Genomic DNA, 22,088 nt, shown 5'->3' with positions numbered 1-22,088 from the left:
GAAGTATTGAGAGGTACTTGAGGAACAGACACCAAAATACTGCGCAACAAGAAGCTAATATGTTCTGTAGAGCTAACTAAAACATCAAGATTAGGTGCTAAATTATGAATTTTCTCGATTTAAAATCTAGATTATACTGATCAGAGCAGCTCTAATAACGCTGAAAGACATGAAGCCAACCTGCCGGTTCAATCTCTCCACCTCTTCAGCAATTTCTTTTGTTTTTGTTTTTTTACGGAAGAATCTCTTCCAGCTGGCAAGAGGATGATAAGTTATTAGGCAAAATAAAACAGATTGAGTGTATTTTAATATATCAAGATTAGGCTCATACCACCATAAACACTCGTTTGTCAACCATTTCATTTCCATCTGCATCAAACATGTTGAAAGCAATCCTGAAGCCTGCATGGGGCTCTAAAATCAAACAAGAAATGATTAAATCAACAAGGCAATAATAAACCAGTTCATTCTTCTAGAAAAAGTTCCAATATATACTTACTTGTTAAGATGCAAAGCAGGAAGAGGTACTCTGTATAGCTGATGGCACCTGGAAAGACAGAAAATTAACCAAGAAACAAAAACCTAAATGTTCCTTTTTGTACACAAAGCAACATCAGACAGCCTGAAGCAGTTAGTTCAAGGTGTTTACAAGTACTCAAAGTCATAGATCCTATATAAATAAGCCTTCCAAAGAAACAGCCTTTAGACACGCTCACTGATAAAATCTTAAAAGCCTTTTACTTCATGTTTGTTGTTCCCCCTCACACAAACACCGACTTTGCAACCGAGCTGACCTATCTGGACACTAGCCCAAACTAATTTAATGCCTACAGCTTCTGATCGTGTTTGGGTAACAAGGTTTAATGCAGTCTCAAGTAATCTGTCACAAATTAACACATTATTAATGAACAGTGCAGGTTTGGTGTCCTTTAGCTTCCTTTGTTGTGGGACACAGAGAGGGGAAGAGCAAGTGTCAGGAGCCGTGTCAGGTAGCTTCTCCCCTCTGCTCCTGAAAGCATTCCCAAGCTTTGTTTGCTCATGAAGATATAGAATCCAGCAAAGATAGTTCTGGGTGACTGCTCTGGGTGTATGGGAAAATAATTCAGATTTGGGGTTTGCTGCAGGGAAATTTACAGAAACAGGAACAATCAAGGGGAAAAAGATCACCGTGCCAAACAAAGACGACTCTGTCTGTTACATTTCCTTTAGGGGATTCCTGCTAATGGTATTATGTAAAATCAAGCATGACACATGTACAAACTGAAGTGTGAAGAGATTTATGATGCATGCTATCTAAAACATCAGCATCTTCATATAACGCAACAGCTCTGTATCTTCAAAGCCTTTAAAGCTTAAATGGGTTGAATAGAAAAAAATCTTAAGAAATCCAGCCACCGATACCACACACCTTCACTCCTGGAGGGTCCCCCCTCCTCTCCAGCTCAGTAGATGTTGTTAGACAATACAAAGAATTCCAAAGAAACACTTCATAAAGAGTGGCAGCCCCGGAGATGTAATCCAACGCCCTTCTTCAGCTTCATAATGTCCATGGTGATCAGGGGGGCAGCCAGTGGGACATGTCTCGACATAGCTGAGTTCAAACAGCTCCCTCATTCTCTAAACCAGCGCTTTGTTCACAGATCAATCCAGTCCTTTTTTCCCTGACAAAGCCGCAACTTTTAACAGCAGGATTAAAAGCCCCAAATCCAGGCATTGGCTCTTAGCTAAAGCAACAGAGGAAAGAGCAGAACGGTGAGATCTGACGCTCCACTGGTTCGTCTGACCGACTGAGTGGGAATTGTGTAGGCCCAGGTGGAAAAATGACACAATGACAACTTCATTTTTTTCATGTAGCGTAACTGTGAATTGTGGTTTGCACTGTGGTTTTTAACAAGCCAGTAAAAGGGAATAACATTTCTTCTCTTCATTCCTAATCTAAACTGAGTCATGCATGAGTCTGCATTTTATTAGATCTGCAGAGCAAAAACTATTTGGTTCCATTTATATAATAATCATCAGTGACAAATTCTTACATTTGGGCCAAAGACAGTTCTTTAGGATTTTTGCTTGACGAATTACTGACATGATTTACAATTCAAATACTGTCTGATCTATTCTCTGTAATTAATTGAATTTTCACCTTATTGTTTTTGCTTCAGAACAAGTGTGCAAAAGAATACATTTGGAAAAAGAGAAATATATTGTGATATTTTCACCTTCCTTTCACGAGGTGTGTTCTATTTGCTTAGTTGGTTACAAGAAATTAAATTGATGGGACTGATGAGAGGTTTCTACATAAATGATTTATTTGAAAATTATTTTAAAAGCCTCAGATTAAGTTTAAGACCAATGTATTTGATCAGGGGCTGCACAGTAGTGCACTGTAATGGGTTATGTCATTATCTCACAATGAAGATATAACAATCCGTTAAAAGAATATAATTCTGTCATTATCTTGAGAAAATTGTCTGTAAGATAAAGATGTTAGTTGTCGTGCTATGTTGAGATAACTTTTATTATCCAGCATATGCAAGTATGTATCTATCTTCTTGTGGTAATGGGATGTTTTTTTCAAGAAAGAAGAGGCTGTGTCACCTCATGATAATGAAATTATTAAATTATTTAATTAATTAAATTATCCTATTATCAGGGCTGCACGGTGGTGCAGTGGTCAGCACTGTGGCCTCACAGCAAGAAGGTTCCGAGTTCGAGTGCCGGCTCGGGCTGTGTGGAGTCTCCATGTTCTCCCCGTGCCTGCGTGGGTTCTCTCCTGGTACTCCGGCTTCTCCCCACCATCCAAAGACATTCAATTTGGGACTAGGCTAATTGGATACTCTAAATTGACTGTAGGTATGAATGTGAGTGTGAATGGTTGTTTGTCTCTATGTTGGCCCTGCGATGGACTGGCGACCTGTCCAGGGTGAACCCCGCCTCTTGCCTGTAGCTGCTGGGATAGGCTCCAGCCCTCCCGCGACCCTTAATAGGAAAAAGCGGAAGACAATGGATGGAATTTGATCAGAAATCTAAATTACCAATTTACAAAACCGTCACAGATAGAGCTACTCCTGTCACAAACTTGATGCTGCCTGACTTGTAATTTAGAGCGGCTCTATGGCTGGCTGGCAAGCCGCTGCGTATCAGAGAATGTTGAGGGACACAGACACCCGATGAGGACTTTAACCCATCGAAAAAATAATTAATTACAATTTCCATAACGGATACTCATTTCATCCAAGTCACTGTCTCGTCTCGTCTTGTGTTGTTGTCCTCTGCTTATCCGGGTCCAGGTAGCAGGGGCAGCAGCCTCAGCAAGGAAACCCAGACCGCCCTCTCTCCAGCCACTTCCACCAGCTCGTCTGGGGGATCCCGAGGCGTTCCCAGGCCAGCCAGGAGATATTATCCCTCCAACGTGTCCTGGGTCATCCCCGAGTCCACCTCCCAGTTGGGCATGCCTGGGAACCCTCCCGAGGAAGACATCCAGGAGGCATCATCACCAGATGCCCGAACCACCTCAACTGACTCCTCTTGACAAGTAAGTATATATTTGAACTTTTTCTAGCAGAATGAACAAGATGGTGATCAGTTAACAGCTCAGCTCCTCTCTTCACCCGAGTCTCCAGGACATACAGCCGCAAATACAGATAAATGAACAATGCTACAACAAAGACCTTCGACCTAGGATGTCCTGATGCAACATGCACCAATAAACATCCTTATGTTCTAACATGGTTTTAGTTATGGACAAACTGCGACTCGCACAGAAGTCAAATAATTGCACACCACTCAGGTTGAGGTCAGGCTACCGTTCCTCCCAATATGTCCCTCCAGGTCACACTGTCATTGCCCATGTGAGCGTTAAAGTCCTCCAGTAGGACAATGGAGTTGCCAGTCGGGGCGCCATCCAAGCACCCTTCCCGTGGACTCCAAAAAGGGTGGGTATTCTGAACTGCTGTTTGCTGCATAAGCGCAGACAACTGTCAGGACCCGTTCCCAGACCTGAATGCGCAGGGAAGCAACCCTTTCGTCCACCGGGGTAAACCCCAACGTACAGGCAGAGAGTTTGGGGGCTATAAAAACCCACCCCGGCCCTCCGCCTCTCACCTGGAGAAACTCCAGCGAAGAAGACAGTCCAACCCTTCTCAAAGATTTGGCTTCCGGACCCGGAGCAATATGTCTAGCTGAGGCCGACGATATCTAGCTGGTAACACTCAACCTCTTCAGGGATGTCCTGGACAAACTGCGACTTGTACATAAGTCCAATAACAGAACACCACTTGGGTTTTAGTTTGGGCCTGCTGTTCCTCCCCATCCCACGTAAGCATTGAAGTCCCCCAGTAGAACAAAGAGGTCCCCAGTCATGGCGCCACCCAGCATCCTTCCTAGGGACTCCAAAAAGGGTGGGTACTCTGAACTGCTGTTCAGTGCATAAGCGCAGACTATAGTCAGGACCCATTCCCAGAGCTGAAGGTGCAGGGACGCAACCTTTTCGTCCAACGGGGTAAACCCCAATGTACAGGCAGAGGTCTGGGGGCAATCAAAAAGCCCTCCACCTCTCACCTGGAGCAGCTCCAGCAAAGAAGAGAATCCAACACCTCTCAAGGACTTGGGTTCCGGAACTGGAGCTATGTGTCAAGATGAAGCTGACTATGTCTAGCCAGTAATGCTCAACCTCTCCCACCAGCTCCTGATCCTTCTCCACCAGAGAGGTGACATTCCATGTCCCAAAAAGTCAGCTTCCATGTCAGGGGATCAGACAGCCAAGGCCCCCGTCTTGGTCTGCTGCTCAAACCACATTGGACTGGACCCTTATGGTTCCTCCTGCAGGTGCTGGGCCCATGGAGGGACAATTTCATGTAATCTTTTTCGGGCTGGGCCCAGCCGGAACCCAAGGACGAAGGCCCAGCCACCAGACCCTTGCCCATGGGCCCCTACCCCGGGCCTGGCTCAAGGATGGGGCCCCGGTAACCCTCTGGGCTGGGTACACAGTCTCTTTGATCTTCTTTTATTGCCCATGAAGGGTCTTTTGAACCATTCTTTGTCTGGCCCTTCACCCAGCTTACCAGCTTACAGTTAGGTCTGTTTTAGGCTGGCCCTTAGATATGCTGCTATGGGCTTAGACTGGTGGGGGATGTCCCATGGTGCACTGGGCTTCTCTCTCCTCCTCCTTTCCTCTCTGTCCTCATACATAAATCAAACTCATATGGTATACCAACTCGTCTTCCTCTCTGGAGCCTTCAGGCTCCCCACATCCCAGATCCTGGGTGCTGCTTGAGGAGGCTACAGACCTGAAGAGGCTCAAGCTGCCAACCACAGTATCACCTGCTCACGTCCCTGTCTGTCCATCAGTCTCTTCCCTCTCTCTCCTTCTTGATCTCTGTCCCTCTCTTTCCTTCTGTATATCTGTCTTTCTCCATTATCCATCTTTGTCTCAGACCTGCTCTCCTGCTATCTTTCCCCCCAACAGTAGATGGCAGTTCCCATTGAGCCTGGATCTGCTCCAAGTTCCTGCCTGTTAAAAAGAAGGTTTTTGTCGCCACTGTTACAGAATGTGGTTGGTCATGGAGAATTGGTGCGTGTAAAATCATTGAAGGAGTGTGGTACAAGACCTGCTCTTCTTGTAAAGTGTCGTGAGATAACTTTTGTTGTGATTTGGTGCCATACAAATAAATCGACGTGGTGACGTTATCTTTCAGGTTGACGGCATTGCCTGGGACAAAAAAGTGACACATGCCAGTGACACTACTGCATTATTACATGAATACTTTTTGAAAACAGTGTCATGCATATCATTGATAATTTGACATGGGTTTTTACATGTTGGGAGAACACTTGAAACTTTAACTGCAGTAACTGGCTTGTCCATACTGGAGTAGAGTAGAAAAAAAGTAAGGGGAACAGAAGCCACACCCTATGTACATATGACAAGCTATTACTTTCAGATGATGATATGTGAATGAAAACACAGTTATGAATATTAAAGGAAATTTCTGCTAATAGATACTCCTAGATCATATACACTGCTCCTGTAATATTTGGTGTAACCTATAATATGTGTCATAAAGTTCGGAATTTATCCACAGGCAAACACATAATTCAAAATTGACAGAAGATCAGAATAAATTTTTCTGTGATCATTAAAAACGTTTTTTGTCATGGAAGTTCATGATGTTGTAGCTAAAGGAATGTCTTATTTGGAGTAATGAATGGAATAAAAGCTTTGTCAAATTCTTTACGAAAGCAACAAGGGTGTCAATGGACAAGACTCCCTGCAAGAGTAAATGGTAATATTTGATAAGATTTATAGCTCACTTTCTGCTGTGATTGTAGAAAGACGACATACACCACACATACCCAAAAGACAATATGAAAGGCAGGGCCTTAAAACATGGTAGCTGAAAAACATGAAAGCATACAGTAAAAGGGAATCACAGAGATTAAATAGATTTATGTGTGCACCTAGAATACATTATCATGTCAAATAGCTTAGTTTACCTTGTCCTCTCAGGTTTCTGAACAAATTGGATGATCCTCTACAAACTGGAGGGGTGTTGCCAGTTTCTTGTCTAATTCCTGCAAGAAAAGAGGATAATCCCAAATCACTCCCTCGTAATATCCTCAGTACAGCAAGGCACAACTGAAGCAGAGTATTTGATGTTCAAGAAAATAGAGAAGTTTTACATAGACTGAAAGGCATGTATCTAAGTGAATAGGGAAGGATTACATACATAGTTGTCTATGTAATTCACGTTTTTCAAAATCATTGTTGTTTTTCTGTCTTAAAAATCCCCCTTACACACAACACACACACACTCACATACACACACACACACTCTAAATCTAAATCTTTTTAGATAGATAGATAGATAGATAGATAGATAGATAGATAGATAGATGGATAGATAGATAGATAGATAGATAGATAGATAGATAGATAGATAGATAGATAGATAGATAGATAAATAAATACTTTATTAATCTCCAAGGAGAAATTTAAATTGTACGTATTGTACTGATTCACTGTGGGACTGTCTCAATGTCTCTCCTCCGAGAGGCGGTACACGCCCCCATGTTTTGTCGTGGCATGGACAAGAATGGCTTTATTCTAGGCATCAGGAAGAAACCTCTGCCAAGTGTGTGTGTGGGCTCACTTAATTTGGCATGGCTCAGCGCTTCCATAATTGGGCTTTTCAACCTGACGTCACACCCTGGGCCCAAATGCATGAATTGATCCGAGTGACCCAAAAGTGGCTAGAGCCCAACAAGCCATGGCCCGTCCCCGCCCCCATAATAGAAACCCTGGTTATGGATCGTTATTTAAGGGCGCTGCCCTATGAAGCCAAAAAGATCATTAATCACCAGAAAATCACCACCGCTATAGAGCTAGTAGAAGCAGTGGAGCAGTACCAGGCTGCCTCTGACAGCCTACAGTGGCGGTTTCAGTTAAACAAAGTATGCCCCGGCCAAGACACCCCAAACCTCCCAGCCCCAATTCTAGCACCTGCACCCAGATTATACCCCCATATGGCCACCTCGAGGGGATAATAGTGGGACCCCAGTTAACCTTGTGCTATCCCCTCTTTGCCGTGAAGAATGGCCTCCTGTATCAAGTTACGAAGACGAATGACAGGGTCATTGAGCAGCTCCTTGTTCCCCAACCTCATCAGCACACAGTTCTGCAGTTGGCACATACACATTTACTGGGTGCCCACTTAGGAATAGAGAAAACCAAGGACAGGGTCTTGCAGAGGTTCTTTTGGCCCAGACTACACAAAGAAGGGGAGAATTACTGCCGTAGTTGCCCAGAGTGCTAGGTCACTGCCCCAAAACTGACCTACAGGAAACCCCTGGTCCAATTACCAATCATAGGAACTCCCTTTGAGAGGAAAGGGATGGATATTGTGGGAACTCTACCAAAGAGTGCACGGGGAAATCAGTACATTTTGGTTTTAGTCGAGGTGGCACGGTGGTGCAATGGTTAGCACTGTCGCCTCACAGCAAGTAGGTTCCAGGTTCAAGTCCTGGCTCAGGCATGGGATCTTTCTGTGTGGAGTCTGCATGTTCTCCCTGTGTCAGGGTTCTCTCCAGGTACTTTGGCTTCCTCCCACAGTCCAAAGACATGCACGTGGGGACTAGGCTAATTGGATACTCTAAATTGACAGCCTATAGCAGAACCACCCAACCCAGAGAGTTTAAATTCGGAGGCTGAGTTTTGGTGCTGGTACCCACAGTCGAATGTAAGTTCTTGGCAATGTGGCAGGGCCTTTGAAGTAATTGCAAAGGTGGGCGAGGTCAATTACAAAGTGCAACAACTGGAGAAAAGGAAAGAGGAGCAAATATATTATGTTAACCTGTTAAAAAAAAGCATGAGCGAGAGGCATTGTTCACTTCTCTTCCCAAAAAGCAGGAGCTTCCCTGAGCAGAAGTACAGTATGGTCCCGACCTTTCTCCTCACCAACTGCAGCTAGCCAAGGAGCTAGTGGATGGCTAGTGGATGGCAACCCAGATGTGTTTTCAGCCTCCCTGGCTGCACCCACCTAGCGGAGCATGAGCTATGCACCCTGCTGGGGGGTTAGGGTTAGGTTGGCTCAGGGGTAGAGTGGCCATCTAGCAACCAAAAGGTCACTGGTCACTGGTATCCTTGAGCAAGATACTGAACCCATAATTGCTCCTGATGAGTTGGTTGGTGCCTTGCATGGCAGCCTCCACCATCAGTGTGTGAGTGTGTGTGTGAATGGGTGAATGAGATTACACTGTAAAGCACTTTGAGTGCTGCTAAGGTAGAAAAGCGTTATATAAAATTGAGTCCATTTACCATTTTGCTAGGAAAAACGGTACAATAAAAGCCATACAGGGTCCCAGAGGCTCGCAAAAAATTGATTCAGGAGGAGGAAAAGTCCCAGGTCAGTGCCTGGTCTAGCCCCATCGTCCTGACAGGTAAGCCGGATGGAATGGTATGTTTCTGTAATGATTTCATTAAAGTAAATGAAGTGTCAGATTTCGATGCCTATCCCATCCCCCAGGTTGATGAGTTGATTGAAAGCCTGGCCCAGGCTTGATTTATAACCACCCTTGATCTTACCAAAGGGTACTGGCAGGTACCCTTGTCAGCAGAGGCCAAGCAGAAAACTGCCTTTGCCACCCCCAGAGGCCTGTGGCAGTACCGGATGATGCCCTTTGGCCTGGTTGGAGCCCCAGCTACCTTCCAACGCTTGCTGGATAAGGTACTAAATTCTCATCAACGATATGCCTCAGCCTGTTTAGATTATGTTGTCATTCAGAGTCCAGATTGGAACAGTTACCTACCTTGAGTATAAAAGGTTCTGGACTCCTTCTGAGAAGCGGGCTTAATGGCGAACCCCAAGAAATGTAAGCTGGCCTTTAGTGAAACAAACTACTTGGGATACACCATCATGGCCTCATCAAACCCCAGGAGGCGAAGCTTGGTGCCATCCAGGACTGGCCCCGACCACGAACAAAGAAGCAGGTGAAGTCCTTCTTAGGACTTGCTAATTTTTTAAAAATTATTATAGAAGGTTCATACCTAATTTTTCCCTGGTAGCTGCACCCCTCACAGAACTGACTACCAAGAAGCACCCCAGGATGGTGAAATGGACCCTGGTAGCTGAAGAGGCATTTGATCATGTTGTTCATTGAGGAGCGGTTTGGTCAAAATGATAATAATCAATAATTATGAATATAATTATTGGTTATTAAATCCATCCATCGTCATCTTCCGCTTATTCCTACACATTAAGGGTCGCGGGGGGGCTGGAGCCTATCCCAGCGTCAACGGGCGAGAGGCGGGGTACACCCTGGACAGGTCGCCAGTCCATCGCAGGGCCAACATAGAGAGACGAACAACCATTCACACTCACATTCATACCTACAGTCAATTTAGAGTATTCAATCAGCCTCGTCCCCAATTGCATGTTTTTGGACTGTGGGGGGAAGCCGGAGTACCCGGAGAGAACCCACGCAGACACGGGGAGAACATGCAAACTCCACACAGAAAGATTCCGTGCCCGAGCCGGGACTCAAACCCAGAACCTTCTTGCTGTGAGGCCACAGTGCTAACCACTGCACCACCGTGCAGCCCTGGTTATTAAATGAAATTACTAATTAATATTAGATATTCATTATTTGGGGCACCACCCTGATTAGTTCAGGGAAACTAAAATGTTGACCAAATTTGGTAAAGTTTTCAGTCTCAAACAGAGTTTATCCACTAAACAGTCAATATTCAGTAACATCAACTGAATAGGAACAACTCTGATCTTAGAAGGGTGAGATCTGAGCGCTGGCTATCACTTAGACACGTGACCACAGTTTTGTACACAAAAGACACTATGACTTCTCTCTTATAAATTAAAGTGTTTATTAAACACAATGCATCAATCAATCAGCAACACGTTGGTATAACGGTTCAATCTAACCAAAAGATACAAAGTGACAACGTGTGTGAGTGAGTGTGTGTGTGTGTATGAGTGTACCAAAGAGAGGAGGAGGAGGGGAAGGGAGAACCTGGTTGCCTAGCAACCAGTTAGCGTCAGCAGCGGAGGCTAACAGCTGAGGCTGGCTAGTCGCTAGTTAGCAACGTGGAGATATAAAGCGTGGAGCGGTCAGTTAGTAAGCTGAATGGCTGAGCGATAGATAGATAGATAGAGATAGATAGATAGATAGATAGATAGATAGATAGATAGATAGATAGATAGATAGATAGATAGATAGATAGATAGATAGATGGAGGGTATATCTATCTGGTGGAGGGCTGAACAAGCTTGGCCTAGCTTTCGTTCACCAGGGATCCAGTTCACGTGGGTAGCGTGGCTCAACGGTGTCTTGTCTGGATATGTGGACAGGAGGGGGGAGGTGTCCGCCTGCGGAGTTCTCACCGTCCGGTGCACTGCCAGGCCAAGGTGCGAAGAGACCAAGCCTTTCTTGGTCTGGTACCTTTATTTGGTCGAGCTGGTGATGTCACTTCCTGTGGGGTGATACTGGCTCTCAGCCAATGGTGGTGCGGCACGCGAACTTCCGGTCAAGCGGGGCGCGAGTTTTGGGGGGGTCAGTGGCCAGTGATGATCCCCCTTTTAAAGCCCCTTTGTTTTAGATTGTGTGGTCACTCCTAATGCAGGCTTCAGAAAGGGGTGTTAGGCCTCAAAGGCCGAAAGTCCTTTCTTCGGATGCATTAATTGTCAAATCTATGGATTGCTCTCTTCTCCTGGTTGTGCTGGCCCAACAGTAACTTGAAGTGGCCGTTGTGTTTGAGACCAGTCCTCATGGCCCTTGATTTCAGCAAAGAGTTTGTGGTCCAGGCAGATGCCTTGGAGGTGGGTCTGGGCACAGTGCTGGGCCAAAGCACTGAAGGTGAGGAGCACCCAGTTCTTTATCTGAGTCGCAAATTGTTACCAAGAGAGAAGAACTACGCCAGTGTAGAGAAAGTGTCTCGCCATTAAATGGGCCCTGGAAAAGCTGAAATACTACCTGTTGGGAAGAAAGTTCACGCTGGTGACAGATCATTCACCATTGCAATGGATGGCAAAAAATAAGGAGACCAACAGCAGAATTACTAGGTGGTTCCTAAGCCTGCAGCCCTTTAACTTTTCTGTTGTTCACAGGCCAGGATGGCGCCGTGGAAACGCAGATGCACTGTCCCGCCAATATGCATTCTGGGCATCCTTCAGGGAGAGGGATGTGTGGCATCTCACGAGGGCAGGTGATAGAGGGCTCCTACTTCCCAAACAAAATGGCTGCCACTCACAATACATTTCCCAGAAGACCTCACTCCTCTGACAGGTGCAGGTGTTTAGGCCACCTGATTAGGGCAGAGGAAAGAGAACAAAAGAGAGAAACAAGGAGGAAGAGGAGGTGAGAGCCAGGGGGCCTGCGGTTGGTAGGAGCTGGGCAGACACCGAGGACAAAGACACCACTATAAGGAAAGTAACTGAAGGGGAAGAGGTGGCAGACGGACACTCTTTGTTGCATAAATTGGGAGACGAGAGAAACTAAAAAGACATTCTTCTCCGCCAGGAGTTTTCTTTGTTTTACCTTCCATAGGTTTTCATGGAAAGAAATAAACCGTCGACATTTTGATTCTTTTGTGTTTGGCTAGTTTTGTGGGTGTAATTGCAGATGCCCAACACCTGAGTGTGAGGGTCTAAGGGCAGAGGATGTTGTTATGATGCCATGTGAAGCCCTTTGAGACAAACTGTTTGTGAAAACGGGCTATACAAATAAAATTGCCTTGCCTTGCCTTGCCTGACGCTGACTGCATAGAGGGAGCAGAGGCTGGGCGGCTCACTCTCTCTCACCCTCCAAAAAGTGACGACCTGCAGTGGAGCAGCAGCCGCCTTTTGTGTCCAAGATAATGTCGTTCTTTTTTCCTTTGTGCTGTCTTGTGCTAGACCTTGTGGTGTCCCTGGGCATCTTTTAGTTGTTATCAGGTTAAGTTTTCCTTGGTGAGTCTTTGTGCTTAACCACTTTGAATAATCGTCCTGTTTTAAGGATCGTTTTGCTTTTGTCAATCATTTTTGTCATCCTTAGTTTTGTGAGAATTGTTTTGGTTGTTGAAGTGCTGCCCTGAGTTCTTATTAAAATACTTCAACTATTGTAAATTCTTCCTTTCGTCCCTAACCCAGGTTTTTCTTTCCTTAGTTTTGTTAGTCCTGAAATACCCCTAGCCCCTTCTGGATGTGTGTGTGTGTGTGTGTGTGTGTGTGTGTATATCTATATATATATATATACGTGTGTATGTATCTTACTGAAAAGATATTTGTTTAGAAAAAACACGCAATTTTATAGCGGATGCATAATAAGCTCTAAGCATTATTGACACAATATACTTAAATTAAAAGAGATAGTAAGCTGCCGATATTTGTGCATGTACATTCTAGTAATTGATTATATAATTTGTTAAAATAGAACCGGGAAAACAAAGTGTCTATATGGACAGCAACACAAGTGTATAGCCACAAATGCATTCCGATGACCAATAAAGCAGAAGATAAGATGAAAGCCTCATAAAAACACTTGGTTGGAGTAATGGCATTGATAACAGTGGCAATAACCCAGCACTGACACATTTTAAAACCTGCCAGTAAATCTGGGACTATGATTGCTCTATGATTGCTTTCTTGCTTTCCGTGAATATGAGAGGAAATAAGAGATATTTTCCAGATGCAAAAAAGTATCTGAAGCTCTCAATTTATGTTCCACAACCTGGAGATCCTTCAGATCTCACAAAAATTATTTACACAACAGCAGTGCTTGCATTTTGGATGGTGAGATTCAACAGTGAACTATTGTCTTGACAGTAAAAGGGAGCAAACAACCTCACTCTGTAACTCTGTTGCTCTCCCTCATCATTAAGCCCTGAGTGCTGCATAATGGTCATGACCACAGTCTTCCTGAACCATTGCAGTGTGGACAACATCCCGTCTCTCAAAATATAAAAAAAAAACATTTTGTGACAAAAATTTGGAACGCATTAGCAATCAAAGAATAATGATTCTTAATTACTCTTCTGATTACACAGCAGTGAAGCAACATTCCATCCACGACAGTCTTCAGTCATGATTAATCAGTATGTTTCATCATTACATTTATGATGCTGCATCTTTCACGTTTCCTGGTTCTCTAGTTTTGTTGCCACATAAATGAGCCATAAAACTAGGGTTGCTGGTAAAGATATCTATCTTTATGCAGGTGTTATGACTGAAGCACGTCAAGCTTTGACTTTTTTTTTTTTTTTTTTTTTGTCTGAGCACTCTTCCCAGGTCCTCAGCAACAAGTACTTTTCCAGCAGACAACACAGAGGATTGAAGGATTTATCTATTGATCAAGGGTAATGAAGCAAATTGCTGCTGATTATCCTCATTTACTTATGTACCTCAAAGCTGCATGAAGAATGTGCAGTGCAGTCAAGGAAGACTTGGGGAAGGTAAATGAGACGTCCCCTACGCAAAAGAAATATAAAATATGTAAATATCTAAAACTGAAATAACAGTCATTTCACTGATTTTTGCCAGAATTTTAAATATGAACTGTAGCTCCAATTAATTTCCAATTTCCATTTCTCGTTTGAATCAAATTCCAATTTCAGGAAAAGTTAATGATCCTTAAATATTTTCCTTGTATTTTACCCATGAACTTTACAGTTAACAATTTTGACACACAATGTTTGCTATTTTCTTACTGAACTGCCTATTTGATGTCAGATTTGACTGTCAAATTTATTTCTAGTTAGTGTCCAAAAATGTTCTCATAGAATTCACTTTGAATTTCATTTATTTTCACTTTCAGGACACTTAAGGTCATCATACAGAAGTCATGAAAAAAACACACCAAAATAATATAAAGTGCAAACAATGAAATGTAAACAATGAAAAGAGCAGGTGTAAATCATAAGTCATTCCAGTCCCCTTTCAACAAAACTGATAAGATTAAATGTGCCAGTCTTAAGTGATGAGTTTTAAGTCAGGATTTGAAGGTGGCAAGAGAATCTGAATGTCTAATGTCATGAGGCAGGGAGTTCAAGAGGCAGGGGAGCCAAGGAGCAGACGGCTCTCGATCGCATGGTGGTGAGAGGATGATGAGTTGAGTAGAGGAAGAAGACCTGAGAGTATGGGTGGGTGTTTTAGCATGGAAGAGCTTGGCGAGTTACTAAATGTGAGGTTGCTGATGGCCTTGAAAGTGAAGAGCAGGATCTCATAAACATTGCGTTATTTAGCTAGAGCACCAGTGGAGAGCTGCAGGTCAGGTGTTATATGATTGATTTTGGGGGGGGGGGGCGTAAATGACGTGGGCGGTAGAGTTTTGGACCAGTTGGAGTTTGTGAATGGACTTGTGATAGAGGACAGCTGCAAAAACCTATACAGGATATGACCAGGATGGGAACTATAGCAGCAGTAATGTTTGGTAAGAGGGACAGGCACAGACAAGAGATGTTACCTAGATGGAAGTTAGCTTAGCGAGTGACATCATTGATTTGAGACTGGAATGGTAGTGTGCTATGCCATTCACTGAACAGTGACACACTGTTAGCTTCCATAACCTACGCGGGTCATATAATTGTATCACAATTTATAGTGATACAACATTGATAGCAGAGGGTGAAATATCAATTCAGTATCACAATACAGTATTGTGGAAAATATCACAGTAAACTGCTGTAATGATATCATTGCACAGCCCAATTAATGCTATTATTCACATGTGGGTTTACCCTGCAATTACCTGTGAACATGTCTGCTTTGAAAACGACCTTTTGACATAAATAATAATTACTTTGTCCTCAAAAGAAAGTGTTGAATAAGGTAGCTGAAGAACAGAGGAGCACTCACTCTTGGGCTCATACAGTGTAACTGATTCAATGAAGTTGAGTGGAGTCATGTAGAGCATATTCAACAGAGCTGAAGAGCCAGAATCTGTTCTCATAGGATTACATGTACACATCTCCATCATCCAGACCACATGTTCTCACATGTAAACACCCCCCATCATGAAATATTGCAACTCGTATCAACACTGAAAATACTGCCTGAAAGATGCTTTTTTTTATGAAGCGCACAAAAGTTTTGCTTGTCACGAACATCCCAAGTCCCCCAGAACAAAGACACCCATGCTTTAATTCAGTAATAGGCTGCATGATATGTCAACCCCTCGCACCAGATAATGTTCTGACAAACATTCAAGCCTAGTTAGATCAGAGGACTAGCGAAGACAGACTAGATCTCTCCATCAGGTGGCACTGAGCCAGATTTACCGGGCACACATCAAGCACCCTGGGAATGTGTGCCCCCCTCTGCTTATCCATTAAACCCCCTCAAACCACCCCCACCACTCTTCAAATGTCAGTTCCTCCACCGAGCTCCGGTGTTGGGTTTCAAATGTCCCTGGATTTCTGTTGCCTCTGGAAAAAATTAGCTGCCAGAGATATAAATAATGTAGAACCATGCAAAAAAAGACAGCTGTTTACATGTTTTTTTTTTTCATTTCTTATTATAGCCGAAATGAGTTTCCTCCGCAAGGTGGTTGGACTCTCCCTTAGAGACAGGGTGAGGAGCTCAGTCATTCAGGAGGGACTCAGAGTAGAGCTGCTGCTCCTCCATGTCAAGAGGAGTCAGTTGAGGTGGTTCAGGCATCTGATGAGGATGCCTCCTGGACGCCTCCCTCAGGAGGTTTTCCAGACTTGTCACACTGGGAGGAGGCCTCGGGGCCAACCCAGGACATGCTGGAGGGATTATATCTCTCAGCTGGCCTGGGAACACCTCGGGATGATCTGGTGGAAGTGAGGACAGTTTGGGCTTCCTTGCTGAGGCTGCTACCCCCACGACCCGGACTAACCGGATAGGCAGAGGATGACGATGGTGACGATTTCTTGTGATATGTGAAAAAAAATCATAAAACATGCCTAAACAAAAGAGATTTAAAAAAAAAAAGCTGCTGTTCAATTTGTCCACATGCAGATGCATACAATAACATAATATATATCATCAAGACCCGTAATAAATAGTCAGTTGCTCAAAGTGTCACTTGACAAAAATCAATCAACAGCACTGATGTAGAATCATTGCTCAAAGAGGATGTTTTCAAAGAGACCAAAGAGATCCACTTTACATGATTCGCACATTAAGACTGAACTGAAAATATGATGTTTTGTAAGTCTGTCCAGTGTATGATCATGGCACCCCCAAACCACCCCATTTATGTCAATTAGGCTTGTTTTACAGCAAAGCCAGTGCAGCGGCAGTCATGCAGCCATGTGGGAATGTCACTGTACAGCCATTTGTCTGATGGATGTGAACTGTAATCCCTAATCCAGAGGGTGGTGGTAAAATGCACCGAAAAGCTGTTTGCCAACTATAATTAAACACCAGAGAGGAAGATTCTTTCCAAATATGACGTGATACAATAGTGACACAATGCCATGCAATTACACGCCCATGTACATCTTCATACTACCTCAGAGCAGTGTTGTTCACTTCAGGCATTGTGGTGGTGATCACGCTCTTTTCCATGTTATCAATAAAAACAGTAATCAGCTACATGCTAGACCATAATAACCCGTTTCTTCCTGTCGGTGTCTTCTGGACTGATATCGCATTTACATGATTAGCAACCTCAACATGACGTCAGGTTGTGGTTTTCCAAAAGTTGGCTGGTTCAACTTTTCTGTGGCCTCACCCCGAGCGGCTTAAACACAATATCCCCATTCAAATGAATGAGAGAACCAGTGCCTGAAACAAGCCTCAGGATATTTGCAACAACCCAGTACAACATTTTAGAGTTAAGCAGCATCACATATGACAACCTCACAAAATGAATATGTATTCAGCAGCTGGCCATGGGGTACCATGATCTTCTAGCTAAATATACTGGCTGTCGTCTGGAGTCACAAAGAAGTAATGCAGGAAAAACAACAACAACAAAAATCTTCACAAGATCAAAACAGCTATTTGTGAGTAATTGAGAGGCAAAACACAGGTTTGAGTCAGGTCAAGTAACAAAAACGATCTCAATTTAAACAAATGTAACATTTCTCTCTCCCCTTAGTCTTCCGTATGTCCCCCTTTTCTGTTCAACATTCAATAACAAAAGCAATTCCAAAGAAGTATAACTTCTCTGACTGAGCACTAGGTTGGTACTCTTCATGCCACATAAACAGGAAAAATAAACAACCCTGGAGTTACGGCAGTCGTCAGGTCATGTGACATGAGACGCCTTTCAACATTTTGCCATTTCAGCACCGAAGGTGGTGGATAGCTCCTGATGCTGACAACACAGCATCATGGTAGTTTGACATGCAACACACATGTTGTCATCTTCTGCCTGGCTCTGTTCTTGTCTAGGCTACATTGGGAAACACGTCTCATCATTATGTTTGTGAGTTAACTTCCAAATTAACTTCTGTACCTTGTCGGTGGCGGAGACTAACGGCAGCGCGAGGTGCAGGAGTCGACCCTCGATGTGGCTTGCCATTTTCGAGCACCTCCGTCGACCGAGCTGTAATAATAAGCAGCACCTGCGCCAGCTACCACTACCTTCAGCGCTTGCTCCGCCTTGGAGGATGTTTGTTTCCGCGCCGTGAACGTCCCGGTATGGTTGATGAATGGAGGGATAAGCCTGCACTGGGCGGCCGTGGCTGTTTACACCGAGCCAACTGGGTGTCGTAACCGGCAACAGCTTGAGCCGCCCTCTGCTCCAAGCTCGCGAGACATGCCGTGGGTATTTCAAGTGGCTCAGGGAGTAAGGAGCATCACCTTTACAGAGTGATGGAAGTGTTGAATAAACACCGCGATATTTTTGATCTGTCGTGGATGAGTATTATGTTTACATGTTGAATTAGACTTTCTACTTTTTGAAGCTCTTCCTCATGTCTCCTGGGAGAAGTAAGGAATCCTGCCAGGGCACATTTGAACTGTGGCAGCCCCGCCCATTTCCAGTCCTGTGTTTTTGCACCTGCCTCACCACCACTGCTGCCACTTTGAGCGCAAAAGCTACAGGAGCTCCTTCACCTGCACTGCAGCGCTTCCCCAGCCCCTAATCCTGACTCCCACTCCGGTGCGTCTGCTTCACGGACCCGACGAGTCATCACCATCCGCTCTGAACAGGTATGCAACATGAGAGTTTACATCAACCTGATAAAGACGCGGTGGTAGAGAGACCTGCGCAGGCAACAGTGGAGATTTGGTGAGTGTTTCATACCAGGAAGGTGGACATAAATATGCGATATTAGCAACCAGGTAGCCGTGAACGCTCCCTCCGGTTCTTTTTATTGAACTTTGCCCGCAGTGGTTTGACGCTATGGCTGCTTCTGCTGCTACTGCGGCTCTGGGAGAAGTTGGAGGCGTCTTGCACGTCGTTGACGGTATCACACACGTCGGGTCCCATTTCCTCCTGACCCCTCTTGGGGACAGTCCGACGCTGCTGGGGGACCACCTCATACCTGGCGACAGGCTGTCCCGTAGCACCACAGCGGATCTCACGCACCTCAAAGGGATCCTCAGGAGGAGACAGTTGTACTGCAGAACTGGGTTTCATCTAGAAATACTTCCAGATGGCACGGTGACGGGGACCAGAAAGGACCATAGCCGTTTTGGTACAGCATTTGTTTTCAATTTTATACATTACAACAAATGCAAAGCAGAAAAAATCAGATTAAAAGTAAATAAGAATATTTAGTGGTATATTTCTCCTCTTTTAAATGCATTTTCCTACAATTTGTATCAAAGCTGATGCAGTTATTTATGTCTTCTTTGATAACTGTAATCTTTGATCTCTAAAAAAGACTGAACTACTGTGTGCTTCTCCAGGTATTCTGGAGTTCATAAGCCTGGCTGTCGGCTTGATAAGCATCCGAGGGGTGGACAGTGGACTCTATTTGGGGATGAATGGCAGGGGGGAGCTATATGGCTCTGTAAGTACCAGCTTTTCTTATTCTTGCAGCCCATATCAAGATTCTTTTTGTTCATATGATGGGCATCATAATCCTCACAGTATATAAGATTTAAAGATAGATTCATAGAAATATGTTTTTCTGTGAGTCAGGATGTCTCTTATTGTTGTAATTTGTTGTCAGGAAAAGCTCACGGCTGAATGTGTCTTCAGGGAGCAGTTTGAGGAGAACTGGTACAACACATACTCCTCCAACCTCTATAAGCACGGCGACAAAGGGACACGATATTTTGTGGCTTTAAATAAAGATGGGACACCAAGGGACGGGACTAAATCCAGGCGACATCAGAAATTTACTCACTTCTTGCCCAGGCCTGTGGACCCCGAACGTGTGCCTGAGTTGTACAGGGATTTCTTTGGCCACAGCTGAGGACATGTGGAGGTCCAATCAGCGTCAGGAGTAACTGCTGCAGCCCTCATAGGCAGGGAGCGAAGAGAAGATGGAAACAGGCAGGGATGTGGCCTGTGCAGGCTTGAGGATAGTGACCAAAAGCCCAGGGATAAAGGCAATGGGGCCTCTTTGTAGGAATGCACAGGCCATCTCTCAGCAGCCAGGATAGAATGTCTGACTCTTTCCCCCTTCACGCTCAGCATGAGGGGGTCATTTGTTTCAGGGGATGGACGACCCTTAAAGCTGCATGGAATAGGAGACCAATAGGAGATGAATGGTCTCATCAGTTGGGAATCTGGACCAGCACAAGATTTTATTTGGTGTCAGATAGCTTTATTTTGTTCAGAAGGACTTTGAAGGAAATCTGTTTTGTTTTGTTTCTTACCTGATTTTTTTTTTAAAGTGTAACAATTTATTTATTCATGTTAGATACATATATTTATGTTATATATTTATTTATTTCAGAATATATTTTTACAGTTAGATATAAGCAACATAGAAAGGCCACTCTTACCGCTTATGTAAAGATTGAAACACTGTACATATGTCTTTTATCCTGACAATACTGGCTGAATATAGGAACCATATTCCCAAAATATGGAGACTATATTTGAGATGCATTTTATCACAATATGGCAACTGTGAATCAGTTTGTGTCTTTTAGCCAAAGTAATGTGTCATAAACACAGTCTACATTAAACTACAAAAAATAAAGAATAAATTGATCACGATGTGATACCCTTTTCTGTCAATATCAAAGGTGATGATGTTTTCTTGGTGTCCACTTGTAAAAAAAAAAAAAAAAACTAAATCTTTATTTTGATAAAATAATATTTTAATTTTACTTGTTGTCATTTAGAGTTTAACCATATAAATGTTGGTCTCTCATGAGATAAATTTTGTCTTTCATTATGGAAGCTGATGGACAGGTCATAGACTTGAGGTATGCATCAAACTTCAAACCTTAAGTCCAGAATACACTGAATGGGGGGTGATGTAATACCATTTGGGCCAAATAAAATCTGACCTTCAGCTCAGGTCAAACACATTAGCAGCTGTATATGTAAGAGCGATAAGAATTAGGTGTCCTCTGCTGACAGCTTCAAGATTGCGGGCTTGTTGAAAAGTTGTATTTAACCAAGGGGATCATGGGAGATGAGGCTCTTCTGAAGATTGTCCCATCATTTTGAGTGAAGTCGATAGTTGGATTTAGCAGCTGCAGCAACAGTTTTATTTTGAAGAAGTCTCTATTTCCTATCTGTTTCTTCGGTGGTTCGGAGAAGATCTGTGTTGAAGCATGAAAGCTCTGCCTGTGATCTCATCATGCGTGTGATGGCGAGCCAGAGGGTGTCCTGATATGGGGAGTCGAGCTCGCTGCCAACTCTCTCCTGTCTTCAGCATGCTGCTGACTGGGACTTTCCCAACTGCACACCTTGAACATCAACACAGTTCTGTCATCAATTAATGACAGCATCCAGAGTGTATTATAACCTGGGTGCACATGGACATCCCCTGTCCGCCGTGTAAACACATGTATGCTGAGATTACGGCATGATACAGAACTCTTGATGCTTGTATTTGGAAAGATACCGTCACTCTTCACCTCTCTTTAGCTTCCCACAAGGTGATGGGCAGGGTGTGTTCATCTGTCATTCCTGTCTGTCTCACCTTCCAAGAAAAATAACCTAATAGTTTGTTCAGGACTTTTACCTGCCTCATTTTGCCTTACCTCACCCCTCATCCCCCTTTTGAAGGTCATCATCAAGGCTTGAAATCCTGACTTGAGATACTTATGTCAAATGGTGTTCTTTGGCTCTGGTTTTTAGGTAAATTTCCCCCTGCTCCACCTCCTCAAGGTGGCATGTGACTCCTTGCAGCAAACACTTAAACCCCTCATACCCGCACCCACTCTGAAGCAGCCTCACATGCTTAATGGATGCTACTTGACTTTCATCTTAGCTGCGGCCTTAAATGACTCTTGAGAAAACCCAATCAAGATTGTGAGTGTGCATTGGGGGGGGGGGGTGTAACTTAGCATGCGTAGGCTTTGTTGTCTGCTCCCAATTATAAGAGAGCATGGCTTCTATTTTTAGACGCCTGGCTGCTGTTGGGGAAGACAGGGGGGTGGCAAAAAAGCTCACCTCTTTCTTTAAACCTGTGATTGTGTTTACCCTGGGATGGTGTCTACAGATTTATGTCATTTGAATCCTGCAACTGTTGATTTCAGGCTCTTTCTTGTTTGTTT

General features: G+C 44.0%; 1 protein-coding gene and 1 long non-coding RNA gene across 3 annotated transcripts; one reads left to right on the top strand and one right to left on the bottom strand.

The window, feature by feature from the left end:
* Positions 1 to 136: 136 nt before the first annotated feature.
* Positions 137 to 18,182, bottom strand: LOC147250741 (uncharacterized). Its single transcript, XR_015119116.1, has 4 exons — positions 17,911 to 18,182; positions 6,493 to 6,570; positions 500 to 547; positions 137 to 414 (listed from the first exon to the last, which is right to left on the bottom strand). It is a non-coding gene; the product is annotated as an uncharacterized LOC147250741 (long non-coding RNA).
* A 209-nt stretch (positions 18,183 to 18,391) lies between these two features.
* Positions 18,392 to 20,714, top strand: fgf20b (fibroblast growth factor 20b). 2 transcript variants are annotated; one of them, XM_086222532.1, is made up of 4 exons: positions 18,392 to 18,687; positions 18,790 to 19,096; positions 19,311 to 19,414; positions 19,577 to 20,714. In XM_086222532.1, the coding sequence occupies exons 2-4, from the start codon at positions 18,802 to 18,804 to the stop codon at positions 19,820 to 19,822; spliced, it is 645 nt and encodes a 214-aa protein (XP_086078658.1). In that variant the 5' UTR covers positions 18,392 to 18,687; positions 18,790 to 18,801; the 3' UTR covers positions 19,823 to 20,714. The 2 variants fall into 2 exon arrangements, with proteins under 2 accessions (XP_086078658.1, XP_086078659.1); XM_086222533.1 differs by having other exon boundaries at positions 18,392 to 19,096.
* The last annotated feature ends 1,374 nt before the right edge of the window (positions 20,715 to 22,088 follow it).

The sequence above is a fragment of the Aulostomus chinensis genome, chromosome 13 (assembly GCF_037954235.1).
Source record: "Aulostomus chinensis isolate RoL2024-O1b breed Wild chromosome 13, RoL_Achi_v1.0, whole genome shotgun sequence".
Lineage (NCBI taxonomy): Eukaryota > Metazoa > Chordata > Actinopteri > Syngnathiformes > Aulostomidae > Aulostomus > Aulostomus chinensis.
Note: the sequence above shows the minus strand (reverse complement) of the source record. Positions and strands in the feature narration are given on the sequence as shown.